Source organism: Meles meles, chromosome 8 (assembly GCF_922984935.1).
Source record: "Meles meles chromosome 8, mMelMel3.1 paternal haplotype, whole genome shotgun sequence".
In the NCBI taxonomy this organism is placed as follows: Eukaryota; Metazoa; Chordata; class Mammalia; order Carnivora; family Mustelidae; genus Meles; species Meles meles.
In genome coordinates, this window is record NC_060073.1 from 65,710,908 (window position 1) to 65,729,007 (window position 18,100).

The 18,100-nt window shown below is 50.0% G+C and overlaps 1 protein-coding gene across 1 annotated transcript in view; it reads right to left on the reverse strand.

Annotated features, from left to right (window-relative positions):
• The window catches only part of TENM4 (teneurin transmembrane protein 4), a 593,562-nt gene that overhangs the window by 202,071 nt on the left and 373,391 nt on the right, over window positions 1-18,100 (reverse strand). Inside the window, exons 9-10 of the mRNA XM_046016487.1 lie at window positions 16,152-16,250; window positions 14,721-14,956 (exon numbers count right to left, since the gene is read on the reverse strand). Coding sequence (XP_045872443.1) covers window positions 14,721-14,956; window positions 16,152-16,250 — 335 coding nt within the window. The remainder of the gene's footprint in view (window positions 1-14,720; window positions 14,957-16,151; window positions 16,251-18,100) is intronic.

The following is an 18,100-nucleotide window of genomic DNA, read 5'->3' on the forward strand; positions in this document are numbered from 1 at the left end:
AAACACGGACTTTTTGATCAAAGCCCTGCCCACAGAGGGAATGGCCAAGGAGGTGCTGGAACCCAGGAAAATGCCCACCAGCTGCCCTTTGTTTTCCAGGCCTCATTAATGATCCAGGGATGGAAGACACCTTGGGCACTGCCAACCTCTTCCAACTGCTCTGCTGGGGTGAGCAGCTGGCCCTGTCCTAGCAGAACAGAGCCAGACTTGGGGAAGTGCCTGCCATTCCCAAGAGGGGGTAAAGGCTGGCAGAAAGCTCCGCTGGGTTTCCTATCTTGGCGGCACTTGCAACTGAGGGCGTATCAACACTATTCACAAGGCCATCTAAAGCTCCTCTGTATGAAGGTCACTCCATTTAGCAAAGGACTTGCTTCTCAGGCATAAGCCATGCCACTCCCTCCTTCTCATAGTCAACTGTCCCAGGAGGAAAACATGGGTTTGGCTGATGCTAGAAGCAATGGGAGGTGGACAGTTCTGTCTCCAGGCTCCATTTCCACTGCTAATAGGACTTAGTGTGACAGGGCTCTGCAGAGCAACCCTCCCACTCTCCCATTCCTGATCTCCTCTGGCATACCAACTGTGTGAACTGATTTTTTTTTCCCCTATGATCAAAGTCAATTAGGAGGTGGTCCCCACTGTACCTCTAAATGGAGTTTTAATTTGTGTATATATTATTAGGATAGGTCTTTTCCCCCTGAACATTCACTTCAGTAAGAGAAATGAGGGCGGACAGCTTAACGTGGAGCCTGCCACCTGGATTTGTAACTTGGGATAATATTTCTTTATAATGAGGAGCATTTTGCAAGAGCATTTAAAAATCTCACAAAATAGAGTGTGTGGTGTCCCTCTTTGACTCCCCAGAGTGTTGCAGTCTCCTGCCCCACGGCTAGGCGTTTTCTGGCTCTTTGGCCACTGAATGTGGTGGTCACACCACATTCTGCTTCCCTGCCCCTGCATGCACGCAGCAAGGCACTCAGTACATGTGAGTTCCCTCTTTCTCTCTCTGGCAGACACAGATCTCTGGTTTGGCTCAGCCCTTCCATTAGGAAGGTTAAGGCAGCACAGTGTTCTGGGTGCCGGGGTGATGGTGGTGGCCAAGTGAACAAGAGCCACTGTCGTTCTCTGAAGGCAATTCCGTGCCAAGCAACACACCAAGTGCTCCATAAACACACTATCATTTAATCTGCGCAAAGATCCCCAAGGAAGGTAGAGTTATTACTATCCTCTGCAAGACGAAAAGAGGTTCCATAACTTGCCCCAGATCACACAGTGAATAAGAGGTGGAGAATAACCTCCGATAGGAGTCCAATCCAGAGTGCCCAGACTCTGTCCCTAACCGCTTTGCATGTGTGCTGCCTTTCCAATGAGCTGTGCAACTGCGGAAATGACAAAAATGGGGGGGGGGGGAAGGGCAAATCTCTTTAGTTGGACCAGTCTTACTGCTCCAATTTTGCTGGCACTATTTTCCTGAGGACGGAAACTTGAGGTAGTATCTCCTTGAAACAGACACAATTTTTCAAGAGCATATTATGCGCTTGTTGAGCACGGTATCTGACATTCCTCACTTCTCTCTGCTCAGGAGTCTGGGTCTGTGTGATTTCTCCTATCCCTGATACACACCTGGAACACACCTGTCCACCCAGCCTCTAAGCTTTTGCTGGTGCAATGACTCTGTGTGGAAACGGCCACTGCCCTCTCTATTAAAAAAAACCTTTCTCCCATCCTTCAAGGCCCACTTTAAATGTCACCTTCTTCTGTGTGGATTTTCACCATTATCCTGAGCCAAAGATGACCTCTGCTCTCTCCTCCCCAGCCTGGGGCCCTTAACATGATTGCAGGACCTCTCCCACGCACACTGGCCCGACAGTGTGTGTCCACGTGCTCCCTATCCCTGGCCAGCTCTGCTGTCCACCTGTGCCTCCCAGCTCTGGCCCCTTGTTAGCTGTGCACCAGCAGGTAAGTCACTTAACCACTCTGGTCTGCAGTGTTTTCATCTGCAGAAATGGAAATAATACAAAGCCATCTCCCGGGCTCTTGTAAGAATTTAATGAAAGTTCTTAATGGATTAGAAAGGGAACTAGACGCTGAAAAAATAAATAAAATGGGGGAAAAAAAAAAGAAAGGGAACTAGAAACACAAGGCATTCTAAACACAAGGCATTCTAATCACAATGATTAAAAGTTAATAAAAGAAAGAACACTGAACATTTAAAACATGGACTAATGCAAAGATTTGTCTGTGAAACACCTGGCACAGCCCTAGACCTACACAGTCAGGGGCATGAGCAGTGCTATGCAATGGACTTCATGCGCTACACAAAGTTAGAAGTTGGCAAGCTGCAAAATGGAGTTTGCAGTTTCTGAAAACTGTCAAGAAAAATGCTCCTCCTAAAGTTCTCATTCAATCTCTGCCACCTTCCACCCCATCTCCCTCATATACCAGTTCCACGTGCATGTTCAGGTGGAGTAATGTGCGTTCCCACGTACCCAGAGATGCACACAGGAGCTCCACAACTAGGTCTTGCCACAGAGTTCCACAGGGGCCCGGCTGCTAACACTTAGGACAACAGGAAGAAATGGAAGCCACATTTGTTAATGACACTGGCCTTTCTTCTCCTTCCCCACTGGAGACTGTGAACAAAATCTAACTCCAAGCTGGAAAGGACGAGAAATCTAGCTGCCTGCCATCCACCAGCAGGAAGGGCTTCCTGCACAATGAACTGTAACATCAGTGGTAATTGACTCACGCCAGACGAAGCCTGGAGCACAGTGGGATCATATAACGCAAAAGGCTGGGGCTCCGGGAGCGATGCATACTGAGTCCCCTGATGTCACCTGGGCCCCTGGTCTCTCTGGTCCTGAAGCATGTTGGTCCAAGTCACAGAGCCACTCAGTGCCACGGGTACATGGCAATCCTGGCACAGGGCATGGCACAGGACATTACTTCTTCTTCCGTAAGAAAGTAGGTTTGCTTCTCTGCTCAGTAAGGTGTGCTCCACCTCCTCTCAGAGGTTCCGATCAGGTGCACCATCCCATCCCCACCCCAGCTGCAGGAATCCAAGAGTACAGTGGGAAGATGGCGGGCTCTGGGGGCAAACCCTGGCTCCTTCCTTCACCAGTGACATGGCTTTGGACAAATGACTTAAACCCACTTGGTCATCCATTTCTTGTCTATAAAATGGAAATAAAAACAGGATGGTACCTCGTGCATGGTTGGCACTTGACAAATAACGTGTTGGGTAAGTAAGGCTGTTGAGAAGATCCAGTGGGAAAATGCATGTACCACTCAGAACGTGCCTGGCACCCAGGACAAGTACATGGGGTTAGGCTGCGGGAGGAGAGCTGGGAGCACGGGCAGAAGATTGCCACCGCCAGCATGGCAGAGGCTCTGTTTTTTGCTCTGATCCGCAGGTGTGCAGCACAGTGGTAGAGGAGGACAGGGGGCGGGTTCTGAGAGGCAGCACGGTCTACAGAAGGAATGTAGGAATTGGAACCAGAAAAATCTGGCTTTGAAGCCTTGTTCTCTCACCCATCTTTGCAGCTAGACAAGCTTTTTACCAGCAGCCAGCCTCATTTTCCACATCCAGGCTTGCTGGACAAGGAATGCGGTTTGGAATTCCATGTAGCATGCAGACTGCTGGACCATATTGGATCCGTGAGCTGGACAGCCTCATGGGAAGGTTACCGTGTAATGGCCTCATGCAGCCTCTCTTCTAAGTGGGAAGGCATTGGTGTCCTATCAACACTGTGGTTTCTGGGCTTCCACACTCAGGAGCCATGGGTGAAGCAGAGACTGAGGCCGGCGGGTGGGTCAAATGCTCCAACAGACATCTTAATACACAGTCTTCAGACACAGGGGCCCCAAATAGCCCACACCTCCATCTCCCATCCTTTGCCTTTGTGGAGGCTGTTCCAGCTTCCAGAAAGCCATTCGTAGCTTCCCCTTCAATATCTTACTTGATTTACAAGGCTCAATGCTTTGGGGAAATTTTATCTGATCTTCTTGCTTAGAATGAATTGCTCTTTCCTTCGGACTCCCACAGGGACCAGGCTCAAACTCCAGGAACACGCTTTTATCATCTGTCTAGCATTGCCATCAGCTCCTTACACATCTGGCTCTCCATGAAACTCAGGATGACTCCAGGCAGTGATGCCAGCTTATCTGGCTTTGTCTGTCCCTCGCAGCCCAGGACACAACCTGGCAGACGGCTCCATGAACACTCTCCACCGTCTCAAACCTGAGCTCGGGGAAGCGCTTTCTTCTTCATCTCAGATTACCTGAAATCCCTGCCACCACGGATGGACCTTGGTGGCTGAAAGTGAGAGGGTTTAAAGCCTCAGGGTGCTCTGGCTGTGCAGGAGGGTGAGAATGGCATTAACTGAACACCTGCTATGGGCCACCCATGGTCTGGACCCCCTGCGGAGGGCTTCTCACTTATGCTCAAAGCACTGCTTAGATATTAATGGATTTTTTTTTTCCTTTTACCAAGGAGAAAAATCAAGACTCAGAGGGATAAAAAACTTGTGTGGGCCATGGCTGGCATGCAGGCCTCACTCTGTCCAGAGTCTGTGCTCTTGCTACTGATGGTATTGCTGTCTTTAAAGGATGAAGCTCTTTAGCTGTGATTTTGTTGTTTTACTGATAGGAGGAAGAAAAAATACTGTGCTGCTTACAACCATCTCTCCTTGCCTCCCGCCCTCCTCCCTCTTCCCTGCAATGAAGAGCTGCTTCTTGGCTTCCCCACTGGGATCCTGAGCCTGAAGCCCTAAGCACAGCCCCAAGCACAGCCCCGACCATACCCTCCTCCTCTCCACAAGCCCTATATTTATGGCAGTGCAAGAATAGCCACCGGGGAGACCCTGCACACTTTCTCTGCTCACCTAAGTACAATTACATTATGCTATTTCACAGCAATTAGTCTAGAATAAAGACAAGGATGTGTGTGTGGGGGGGGGGGGGGAACAAATCCTTTCCAAGGAGGCTACAAATCTGTAACTCTTGTAAAATGGACTCCTTATCCATGATCCTGGGTTGAAGGTGTAGACGGAGGACCCTGGATGCAGGGCTGGGGCTACTTCTGCCCGCCAGGCCGGGCTGAGAGCCCTGGGAGAGTGAGAGTTGTGCCATCTCTGCAGGAGCTGCTGTTGTTATGAAATAGGATTATGCTAGTCAACTCAGTTCTTTTCTGAGACAACATTTCCCAACTCGGGACTGCCTGGCCCTAAAATCCAACACATCTTTTTTGCCGGGGGGAGGGGAAGAAGATTTCACTAACCAGGAAGAACCCGGTACCTGACTGGTAAACAGCATCCTTCCAACAGCCAGCCTCCTTTCAACATCCCCAGGGAGGAAGCCAGGAACAGACGAGGGCCAGGGCCAGGCGTGCGCCCCACACGGACTCCGGTGTTCCCTGCTCAGCTTCCAGTAGCCATTTTCCACCTCACAAGCTCTCCCTGCCTCTAGGCCTTCCCTCACTGTTCTCTGCATAAATATACGCCCCTAGACTTACTTTTTCTTTCCCTCCACTCCAAGCCTTGTAATAGCGGTTCGGCTCTGACCCCGGACACCTTCCCCCTGCTTCCTCTCCTTCAACAGACTTTTGCTGAACACATGCTACATCACATTGACCCCGTACAACAAACGGCGGCTGTAGCAGTAAGCAAAACAGAAATAGTTTCTGCCCTCATGAAGCTTACGATCTCACAGTGGGGCAGGCACAAACCGATCCATGACACAATGGTCAGCTGCGATTGTGGGGAGCACCATGAATGCTCTCAGCACGTAACTGGGGTCCTGGCTTGGGGTGGGGTCAAGAACTTTGCTGAGGAAGGAACATGTGAGGTCAGCTCTTCAAAAGGAACTGACAGAAAGAAAGGGGGTGGAAATCCCTCCAGAAATGAAGGTTCTTGTAGCTTCTCTGCATCTCAGAACCACCTGTAACCTCCCTTACCCCATCCCCCAAACCAGCTTACCCAAGGTCAGGCACAAAGCCCCACATGGAACCTACCCTTCTGAGCCCCTAGGAGCCCCCAGGAGTGAGGAACAAGAACTTTAACCTGTGTACCCCTTGTGACCCAGAAATCCTGCTTTTGGAACAAAATAATTGAAAGAAGAACTAACAGAGAAGGAGGCACAAAGACATTCAAGGAAGCACTATTTAAAATAGCGAACAGTTGGAAACAGTAGGAATACGATGATATAGTAATGGCACAAATATGACGGAGCTCTTCGACGTGACAAGAATGAAGACTGCGTCAATACTTAGAAACATGTGCAGGAAAAAAGTGGTCCACAAAAATGGCAGAAGGACATCAACCCAAGAGTTCCTTCTGGCTCACGGAGGCCTTTCGCTGCTATCCTTCAAGAAGATCAAGTACCACACACAGGAAGCCCTAGAAAGTGTCCGCGGTTTGCCCCACTCTCTTAAATTCTGAATTCCATCTTACAGTTTTCTCAACCTTTCAATATCTTAGAGTTTGATTCTGAATCCAGGAAGTAAATCACCTCTTTACTACGTCTTGGAAAAATAGTATCTAAAACTACCCAACGGGGAGCAGGTGTTTGCCAGAGGCTGCAAAAGGGGCATAAGGGAATACTCTGGGGTGTGGGAAATGGTCTGTGTTTGACTATGGTGGGGGTCACACAAGTCTACACATCTTTCAGAATTCATCGAACGGTACACATCAAAAGTGTTAATTTTCTGGGTGTAAATTTTATCTCAGTAAAACTGATTTTGAACATAAGCAGGCAGGGCCTGGTGGCTGAGTGAGGTTTCGGCTCTTGAGCTCCTAGGAGTATGGTCAGAGCCCTGAACATAGCTTGCGAGCAGAAATAGGAAATGTGGGGAGACTGATGTCATCTACTTGCCTTCAGACCCGCTCTCCTTCTCCACCCTGCTCCGTGCCTGGGAGGCTGAGCTACAAGGTCTGGATCAATGGGCTTCGTGGAGCCCTAGGTGCTGGCTGGTTTTACCAGTGGGAGGAGATCAATGGGGTGGTGGGGGAGGTGGGAAGAGCACGAGGTCTGCAAAGTCGGAAAATTTTTTCATGCCGAGCAGAAACGTGTCAAATGCCTTTATCATTTCGTTTAGTCTTTTGTTTGCTTTTTTATTACTGTTTTACAGACGAGGAAAGTCATCTTGAGGAGGCCGAGTCCTTGCCCACGTCGTACAGCAAAGTCATGGCAGAAGGTCAATCCGGACAAGGTCCACTAGGCCGTAGAGTCTGGGCACCTACCCTTGCTCCTCCCACTGCAGACACAAGCAGACACAAGCAGCCCCCACTCCACACGGGCAGCGGTCTTGTTAGAAAAGCCTTCTGCTGCAGAGCCCAAATTGCCCTTCCCGTCCTCTTCACCCTGAGGGCCTGCTTCTGGCCCCAGCAGCACCACGAAGCACGTCAGCCCCTTCCTCTGCACAGTGACACTTCAGGCCACGGCAGCCAGCCATGCCGGGCTCCTCAAGTCCTCCTTTTGGGGGGTTGGAGGATATCTGTCTGGGCTCTGTTATAAAGAGAACAATCTATATATATCTTGCTATTAGCAATTCCCACTGAGCAGCATGACGGAATCAATCTTGGAGAGAAAAGCTTTAATACAGGATCCTGTATCTTTATCACTTTTTCCTCCCCCTAAAAGATCAAGTTCAATCATCTCCGTTTCCCATTCTTTGGGCTATAAAGCTAAATCTATGGCTTCTATCCAAAAGGCCTGATGGGAAGTCGAAGAGAAAGGAGAGAAAATGAACCCTATTGCTCACTAACAACACCCAGGCACCCAGTGCAACAGGCGTGTGCTTCTGAAGCAGACAGCACCTGGAAGGCCAACGCACGTGCTGAACCAGAGGCAGGGGATGGGGGGCTAAGGGGGTACGGTCACCCTGGCTTCTAGTTCTGATCTTCTTTGCTCATTTTGTGTCCCTTTCACCCACACCTGAACCCCCGGACATACAATGCCCATTTCTGTTATCGAGCTTTCGCCTATGTCGTTCTTCTGCCCAGAAGACCCTTGGCCGATTTTACCACCGTGCCAGAGGGTGGAGACCTGGGAGGGAGCCCGCACTCAATGCTCTGGCCCGCCTCCATCAACACCGGCCAGCTAAGCTCGAGAATGGGGTGACCCAGGCTCTTCCAGACCAAGAACCGTGAGACTGCAGGAAGTAGCAGTCTCGGATAGCTGCCTTATGTAAGGCAATTCAACTGAGTCACGTTCTCACTAAAACTCTCACCACTTCAACCAGAGGTTCTGATTTTGTTTTTCTTCTCCCAATCCAAAACCAGCTGCTGGTGGAGGTGAAAGTGCGACCTACTTTAAAAAAAGAAAAAGAAAAAGAAAAAGAAAAAAAAGAATCCCTCATCGCTGTTGAGCGTGTTATAGTAGTAGCTACGCAGAGGCTAGGCAGCCCAGGTCCGTGACTTCACCCTTCATGTCCCGGTTCGGTTTCCTCCAGGCAGCATCTGTAGCCTGGCAGGGACCTGATGGGATCATCAGCTCCCACCACATCCTGGGCTGAGGTGACTGTGGTCCAAGGAAGGCCAGCAAAAGCCTCCCAAGGCCACCAGCATGGGACCCCTCCTATGTCGCATACCCTGCGTGTTTTCGGAGTCAGCTCATTTGCCCTGCGCCACAGCCTCATGAAGGAAGCCCTATGAGTCCCCCACCTGAGGATGAGGAAGCCAAGGCTCCACACAGCTGGCAAGAGGTGGAGCTTCCGGCTGCGTCCAATCCTCTCTTCCCATCAGAACAGCCTACTGCCCCGAGAAATCATGGGGAATTGTGCCCCTTTCCTGCAGGGGGAGCCTGGACCTAGGAAGGAGATATCATCCCAGGGTAATCTTTGGTCTCCCTCTCAGTGGAAAGGGAGGCCTGCTCTTTGTATCCTTAGCAAGTCTTTTTCGTCTCCTGTTCCAAAGGCCTCTCTGGCAAGACAAGTGCTTGGAGAATCCTCGAGATGTGAATCCTCAACTCTTTGGCAGTGGTCGGGGTCTGCTTTTCACGCGGGGACCCAGAACGCCAGGGAGCCTGTCAGTTTTAGCTGCATAGAGGCAACTGTCAGGGAAGCAAGAATCGACTTTTGTCCTAGTTAAAAACATGATGTGAGGCCCTTTTTGGTAATGATTCTTCATGCAGCTGCTTCTCTGGAACGCAAGACATCCCTACAAATGTTTTCTGACAGGTCCCCCTGGTTGTTCTGTCAGCTGCCCTTGTGACGAACACAGGCCAGGAAGCCTGGAGGCACTGCACCGAGACAAGGCTGGTTGAAGTTCTCAGCCAAGACATACAACCTCTCTTCTGCATGTGATGCTAACTGTACTAATAATAATCATATATAATTTTTACTGAGTGCTAATAGTACTAGGCAGTAGCCTATTTCATGCAAATTATCTTTTTTTGAGGATTTATTTATTTATTCATTTGAGAGGGAGAGTGAGGGAAGGGGCAAAAGGAGAGGGAGAGAAACTCAAGCAGACTTCACGCTCAGCATGGAGCCCAACGTGGGGCTTGCTGTCATGACCCTGAGATCAGACCTGGGCCAAAACCAAAAGTTGGACGCTTAACCAACTGAGCCACCCAGGCACCCTTATGCAAAATATCTTACTGGAATTTGGCAACAACCCTGTGAAGTAGCTGCTATTATTGGCCTTATTTTTCAGATGGGTAAACTGAGGCTCATAGAGGTTAAAGAAATGAGCCTGAAGTAAGTAGCAGGACTGAGGTTTGAAAGCAGACAGCCCGATTTCAGAACCCATGCTCTCAACCACACTGCTACAAACTCCTCCTGTGTAAAATGGGGTAATCATTCCAGCCACACCTGCTATAGGAACCTGAATGGAAACTGAGCTTAGAGAAGTTAAGAAACTTGCCCAAACTTATACTGTCAGCAAGTGATGAAGCTAGGCATGAGCAGGACCTTTGGATTATACACCATCTGTTCAAGCCCTGAAGCTACATCATAGTGGCTGAGAACATGGCCTTTAAAATCCTAGGTCCTTTGCTGGTTTTGTGACCCTGGCCGGTTGTTAACTTCTATGAGCTTTAGTTTCCCCTTCTAGAAAATACAGAAAATAAAATCTACTCACAGAATCGTTGTGCATGTTCAGAGAGATGACATAATGGGCTTGGACCAATACCAAGCACTCAGCAAAATACCAACTACTGCAATGGCAAAGTCAGCACATAAAGTTTAAGATTGTGAACTTGAAAGAAAAAAATTGAGTGCCAAGGGCTGGGGAGACCACAGTCCTGCCATTTACCAGGTGAGGGAGGTGGTTTACTCTAGCTCACTGGGTCTCAGTGTCCTCCTCTGTAAACTGGGGAGAAGAATTCAAGGATCCTTGGGAGGTTTCCATGAGAAAACATAGGCAAAGTGCTGGGAACAGGAGGTGCATGTGGGCAGTGCACAATCCAAGCTGAGGGCTCTCATTATCAATGACAAAAGTGGCCCCTGATATCTTTATGACACTACACTACACTGCCTTTTTTTTTTAAGATTTTATTTATTTATTTGACAGACAGAGATCACAAGTAGGCAGAGAGGCAGGCAGAGAGAGAGGAGGAAGCAGGCTGTCCGAAGAGCAGAGAGCCTGACGCGGGGCTCGATCCCAGAACCCCGAGACCACGACCCGAGCCGAAGGCAGAGGTTCAACCCACTGAGCCACCCAGGTGCCCCACTACACTGCCTTTTGTGGTGAAAATATTTTAAAAACAATTAGCTGCTATAAAATAAAGCATTATTGCTGGGGCAGTACAGTTTCATAGTTCGAACTTTTAACTAATCTTCCATCCGTATCACGCTTTCCCTATTTTGTTCTGTAAACAGATTTATTGTCTTCAGAAAAGAGATGGCAGAGTACTCAAATACTCAAAGACCTTCATGGGAAGAATGGGCCAGTAAAGCAAGGCACTCGTGGTCAACAGATACCTCTCTGAACAGGTGTCCTTTGGAGACAAAAATATACATCTTATCTCAGATGGGATGCCCCAGGATTCTTAAGGGTCATTCCAAGATTACCCCCCAAACTAGAGTAGCCAAGTAACACCCCTTGCGGGGAGGAAGGCCCGGAGGCCTTGCCCCAGACCCCGCAGCCCTTGTGGGTGGCAAGTGCTAGCTGTGATTTCTCTCTCTTTCTATGAAAGTAACTGCAGATGTCTCTACAAATGAACGGGAACTTTCGAACTAAAGCCAAATGTCAAATGGATCTGTCAGGGTTCCTACCACGTATGGTAGCCCTGAGCAGAGAGCAGAGAAAGAACAATTCTTTCTCTCCCTGTTTTCAGCTCCCTCGGTGCTGGTGAAGTGATACAATTCTTATCTGCAGCATGATAGGATGTAGAAAATAATTACAAATGAAAAGGTTATTCATAATTTTTAAATGAGTTAATTAGTAAACCCAGTCACACTCACTCATTACAGTAATTAATAATTGATTATACTTGAAATTAAACACAATTTTTCATCAAAAATCTAATTAAATATCTGTGCTTGTGCCTGTTGATTAGATCAGTTGGTCTGCTGGAAAAGTCTTTGTTAAGGATATTTGTGCTCGGCTGAGACAATTAATTTGATTTTTAATAATTGATAGTTCCTTCCAAGTTAGTCATCACAGCCTGTGATTATAGCCACGCAACAAGACACCCGTCCCTTGCCCCCAGCAACTGGAGGAGACCGAGCCCTGAGGACAGGTGAGGCTGGGCCTCACACCTGTGATGGGTTCACCTGCATTGGCTTACTCCGGCCTCACACACATCCTTCTAACGTAATGGCTTGTGCCTATTTTCCAGATCAGGAACTCAAGGCTCAGAAAGAGAAGCGAGTTGCCCGAGGGCGAACAGCGGCTAGGTGGCACAGCTGGGAATGGAATCCAGGGCAGTCGGAGGCTGGGTATAAGCTCTGAGTCTTCAGGGAACCAAGGGAACACCCCAGTCTTGCCCGTCTGACCTGGTCCTTGTATATGCAATCTATCCAGACTTTATGTTTCTGCAGAGAGGGGGTTTTATCAGAAGGATGTGCTTATTCTGAGCAAGGACAACTATCAGTGGACTGACCACTTATAACAGGAGACACAGATTCTCCTAAATCGACCTACCACCCGTCCTCTGAACCTACATGTACTGCAACCGTCCCCACTGAGGCTCTTGGCTTCTCCTGACCTGTTTATTGCAATAGGGCTTATCCTTCTTTCCCCTACACTTCCCTTTCTAAAATAAAAGTCTGACAATATCCTGCCACTGCTTAAAACCCTCCAATGGCTCCCCACTGCCCATCTAGGAAGGTTTGTAACTTGGCCTCCAAGGTGATCCTCCCGATCTGACCAAACCCTCTGTCATTAGCTCCCGCACCCTTCAAATGCTTCCAACACAGAAAATGGCCTTACCACCGCACTGTCCTCGCTCAAGTCCAAAACTTCCCTGGGTTTGAGATCTGCTCTCTGCATGTTTACTGCTGGTTGACTCTGACTGCCTCCATCATCACCCTTCCCAGCGAGCCTCCCCTAGTGCTCTTGGTGTTGGGTATTCCCACAGCCCCCGAGTGGCCTCAGTTCACTGCTGACATGCCTGTCTCCTCTGGTAACCTACAGACAACTCAAGGGCAGGGACCGTATCTTTAGCCTTGACATTAGGCACAGAGCCTGGCCCAAAGCAGGTACCCCATATGGTTTGCTGAATGAAAAACAAACTTCAAAAAATCATGGATTCAAACACTGTCAGTGTTGGAAGGAAAATTAAAGGACGTTCAGTGAAAAATCCCAGTCAGCCCCTGAAACTTATCCTTGCTGTGTGGTCACTGAGCTCTGTTTGTACCCTTCCTATAACAGGGAGATCACTACCTCCCAGCAGATCCTCTCTAAATTTAGACTGCTGAAGACTGACCCCCATATTCTTATTATGTGGGAGAAGCAGCAGCTCATGGGATGTAAAACAGAAGACAGTTTATGGACTCATACAAAGACGTATTCTTTCTTCCTGAACCAGGCTATGTGGCAGAAACCAAAGACTTTGGTGCAAGCTGATGTCTTTATGCAGCCAACGATTTGACTCTTGATGAACAATGACGCCGCTTGTTCCAAAGTCTACTCATTTAGGAAACACGTCAGTCAAAGACAAGAGCTGTGCTAGTGGTTAGCACCGGTGCTGGGAAGAAACTTTCATGTTGATTGATGGTGCTGGGACATCCACAGCCCTCACCTGTAACCTGGTTACCTCTCACAGTGCCTGGGTGGCCTCTGGTGTCCCCCAGTCTGGCTATTCTTTTTACCCACTGACCCACAGTAGGGATGGCACATGCCTGGTATGTCATCGATAATTCTCCACGCTGGTGACCATGACAGACATTACTAATCAAACACAGAGACCCTTTCCCCCTGAGGCTGAATATAGCCTCAGGGTCCTTCTTAACATAGCTTTCTAGGCAGCAACAGCTAACCAATCACATAGAAGAGAAGAAACGTATGCCAACGTGGCCTGGGAGCCATGAAATTCTCCCCAACAGTCTTCACAAGGGGAAAAGACCTGGCATATGAAAGAAAGCTTATTATAGCTCAAGATATATAAAGAGACCTCCTCCTTCCATGCTCAAATCCCCTCTCCTAAACAAGGAAGGGAGGCATGTTTCCTTCCTCATTCCCAGTGACAGCATGTCCTACCTCACCACAACGCCCTTTTTCATCCACAATGACTCTGTCTATCACAGAGTCCCTTTCCACGGTGGACGGCACTCTGTTTTCCCCGCCCCATGCGAGTTACTTCTGTTTCTGGTTACTGGGTTTTTCACTGGAAAAGTCCCCCTTGTTTGCGGAATTCTCATGCTCAGAATTCCTCAGCATGAGATCAAGGCGTCCTCAAGCTGGCATGACCTGCCTTAAACCTAAGAATGATAGCATCTGAAGGCTGGAAAGGGCGGAGGTTTAGGCCAACCCCTTTGGATGTCTTTACTAACAGGCTGATGTACACAGAGGCAGCTGACTCCACCCATGCCTGCAGATCTCTTTAGAGGACCATCTTCCCTGGAAGCAGGCCAAAGACAGTGGCTGGAATGAGGTAGGAGACCAGGCTGTGTGGGAAATTCATCAAAAGAGCACTCAATGGATGGCCTCCCGTGGCAGCAAAGCAGGGGTCAGCGAAGTTTCCTCCATCTCAGAGGTGGCCTGGGGGCAGGCAGGCAGGCCCAGTCAGAGCTGCTGGGGGTCTCCATGAACCCTGCAGGCAGCGCTCACTGCTCGCTGGGACCCACTGCTCCTCAGCTGGGATTTCCCGGGGCTCCTAACCAGGGTTCCACTCTGCACCTTGGTGTCCACAGTCCCCCCAGACCACCTCGCCAGACCCTCTCCCTCAGACACGCCTTCCTGGCTGAGGTCGGCAGAGTCCAATCCAACCCCAAGGGACCCTGTGTCCTTCCTGTTCCTCACCGCAGTTTCGCGGCACCAGCAGGAGAGGCCTCCCAGCCTCTCCAACGTGTCATTTGTGGTGACTCCCATCCCCGACGCTCACAGTCCAAAGGCCAGTCAGTGAGCGCCAGGCCTCAAGCAAGGCATCCAACACGTGAAAGAGCAGCTGCCAAGCGCCCTTCTTGGCTTACGTGCAGAGAGGAGAAGAGGGTCCCAGGGAGCTGGCTGTGACAGATTGGGGGCGGAGGCCAGTGCCGCAGGGCTGCAGGGCTCACCACGTGGGGCTGTCAGGCCGGACCAAGGGGAACAAAGGGAAGCTGGGGTGAGGGAGGTGCTTACCCACGAAGTAGGCCAGCAGGATGACCAGCGTGGCTGAGATGACGATGGCACTCAGGGCCGCACACTTCCAGTTACAGTACTTGGAGGGCTTCTTGAGGTTGAAGGCCGGGCGGGCGAAGGTGCTGCGGGGCAGGGGCCGGGGTGGCGGGGAGTACACCGTGCTGGACGTCAGAGGGTACCCTGGCGACGTGGTGCAGAAGAGTGGCGAGGTGCCTCCCGGCTTGAAGAGAAAATGCCTGGGGATGGAGAGAAGCCAGGGGCCGTCAGGGTCTGCAGACTCGCAGGGACCCAGGGCCACCTGGAGGACAGAGGCAGTGGTAGAAGCATGCGGAGGAGCCTGGACAGAGTCGCCACGGAGAAGACGGGAGGGACGGAGAGGAGTAGAATCACGCACCGACCACACAACAGGGCACGCGAACACACGCTTCCACAGAACATGGATGGGACAGCCCTACCCATGGGAATCCACCCCCCTCCCCAACCAGGCTGAGGCAGGACGTGTTCCCAACCCCGCAGAAGGCTGGGTGTGGAGACCCCTTTCCTGGGACGGGATGGGACGGAGATGCTGTTTCTTGGGGCTTAGATGAGCTGTTCTCTAAAATTATTGGTAGACTTGGAAAGCATCTAAAATCATGTTCTGTGCCCTGGAGATAATGGAACTTAAATTTTTCTTCTCTCTCCCATACCTACTTTGCCAGTGTACCTCGGTGGAGGCATGAAATACCATTATTTCTGAAGGGTGTTTAGGGACTGGGAACCCAGAAACTACCGTTAGGTTCATGTCATGGTTGAGTCCCCTCTTGGCTGTGGTACAACCAAGGGCAGCAAAGGCTTTCCGAAGCCGGACACTGCCTTCCAAACCCCTGGGAAAAGCTGTGCAGGAGGAGAGAAGGGCAAGTGCATCCTACAGCCTAGCTCCAGTCTTTAGGGCAGCGTGGCACGGTCCAAGCACATGGTTGTGGCCAAACTAGGTGTCAGGAAATCCTCCAGAGCTTGCCTTTAACCATGGCCATGGGAGAATTTGTGCACAGCCTGGGAAACGGGGTGCACGGGTTGCACTGCTTCCCCCTGAAATCTTAGAGCAATCTTGCACCTTGCTGGGGATGCAAGATGTCTCAGGCCACAGAACAGCTACTCAGGGCTACGTAAAAATGTGCTGCATAAAAATTGCTACGAGATGGCTTTCAGAATGGCAGAGGCAGCCAATGAGATGCCAGGAGCTGCATATTAACAATGTTGCTGTTAATATGCTGAAGACAGGGAATTCCAAGGATAAACTCTTCCAAGTTGAACATGGACTTGGGGATGGGCATGCACCATGGCATCATCACCTCCCGCAGGAGATCCCAGGGAAAGGTCTCAGGGCCTGCATGCAGGTGCCAGAGCCAGAGGGAGAGCATGCACAGAGAGGACCATGGGGATGTCACCTACCCGTCACTGTAAGCCCCATCATGGCGGGAGGCGCTGAGAATGTCCATCTCAATGAGGTTGTCCTGCAATGTCCCTAGGAATGGCTGCTTGCCTAGGTTTCTACGCACACATGGAGACATGAATGAAGCAATGAGTCATGCATCGATGAAGGGGGAGAGTAGAGAAACACACAAAGTAGCTGTCTGGTGCAGCTGTGCGTGAGATCAGCGGACACGGCTGCCAGGCGATGGGTCTGTGTGCAAGCCACATGTGCAAGGGGTCTGCCTGGAGCAGGACATCCAGAAGGAGCATTCTCTATACGAACCTGAACGTCTGATGGTTGTGGCCATCCAGTCACAGCTGTCCCTGATCAAGACTGGTTATGTCTCAGGCACTGAGCTAGGCACGGTACATCCATTCATTTCAAATCTTCAAAATAGGCTATGCAAGGAAGGCATGTCCCCATTTTACAGACGAGGAAACCGAGATGTGGAGAGGTGACAGGATTTGCCAAGGTCACCAGTTAGCGAAGCTGAATGCAAGAATCTGCACTCAGGTTTATCTGTTTCCAAAGCTCTTACTTTCTCTGCTTGAGATGGTCTACATCTGTTTAAACAACAACTGAGATACTTGGCAAATCCAAAGGGGGAAAAATGACAAGAATTTGGGGCCATTTTCTTCTCAAGCAGTGGTTCTCAGGTTCAAGTAGGCATCAGAATCATCTAAAGAGCTATGCCTTGCAGCGAACCACCTCCAGAGGGTCAGAGTCAGGAGGTGGTTGGGGGGGCTGGGAATCTGCATTTCTCACAAGCCCCCCAGGTTGATGCTGATGATATTTAGAGGGTCAAGGTCCTTCCACAGAGCAGAGACCTCAGTGATGACTGACTGGTGAGGACGGCACCCCTCAGAAGATGGGGGGCTTTGGTCTCCCCAAGTACACCAAGGGCAATGCAGTGTTTTGTGACATTGTTGTTTCTAACACAGAAGGAGAAGACACACACTTGCCCTTTCTGCTCTCAGCCATGTCTGCCAAGTGGCATCACTCACACTTGGGTGCACTGGATCCTGTTTTCTGGTAGTTTTAAGTGCTGCTCCCCCCTCAACTGAAGACCATCTAGGGCATCGTATTAAACAAGCTGGTGGGTGTGTCTGCTGTGTCTGCCTCAAAGAAGGGCTTGCCGCAGAGAGCTAACTTTTGAGTCTGGCCCTGCAGGGGACCTTCCTGCCGGCACTGACCAGCTCTTGAGAGCCAGAGAACCCAAATTCGGGTCCCATTCCTGCCTCTTTCTTGCTTTGTGACTTTGTGTTAGAAGCACAACCTCTTCCACTTTTATACTTCTTCGTCTATAAAATGGGGATGATGATACTAAGTTCACAAAGTGGATGTAGGACCCAAGGAGTAATGTTGGAAGAATTTACAAGGGCTAAACAAAAATTACTAATGCTGACTGATATACATTAGTACTAATTTACATAGTGTGAGTACTAATAGTAATAAATATTATGGAAGTACTAATGTTAATCTACCCTCTGTCCATCATCTCTTATTTACTGTTCTAGAACCCCATATTACCTAATGTCAGTGTTACTCCCCACAACAACATTGCAAAGTCAGCCGTATCATCTTTGCTTTGTAGGCTGGCAAAGCATGGCTCAGAGAAGTAACTTTTCCGGGGTCTTATCACAGAGTAAGCAAGTGGCGGAGCTGGAGCAGAGCCTTGGTCTGTCTGACCCCAGAGGCCAGGCCCCAGGGCCTCATAACCCTGTGTCCCTGCCCATGTGTTGGGTTTGCACTCCGCCCCCCGCCCCCGCCATACTTACAGACAGAAATGAGGAGGGGCTGTAAGTACTTTTCCCAATGTGTCATTTCATGAGCATCCTTGGGGACAGTGAGAGCACAAGGCCACACTGTTTAGCAGCTGGGAACACTGAGTCCTGCTGCGGTGGTGGGGACCTCCCCTGTCAGAGAG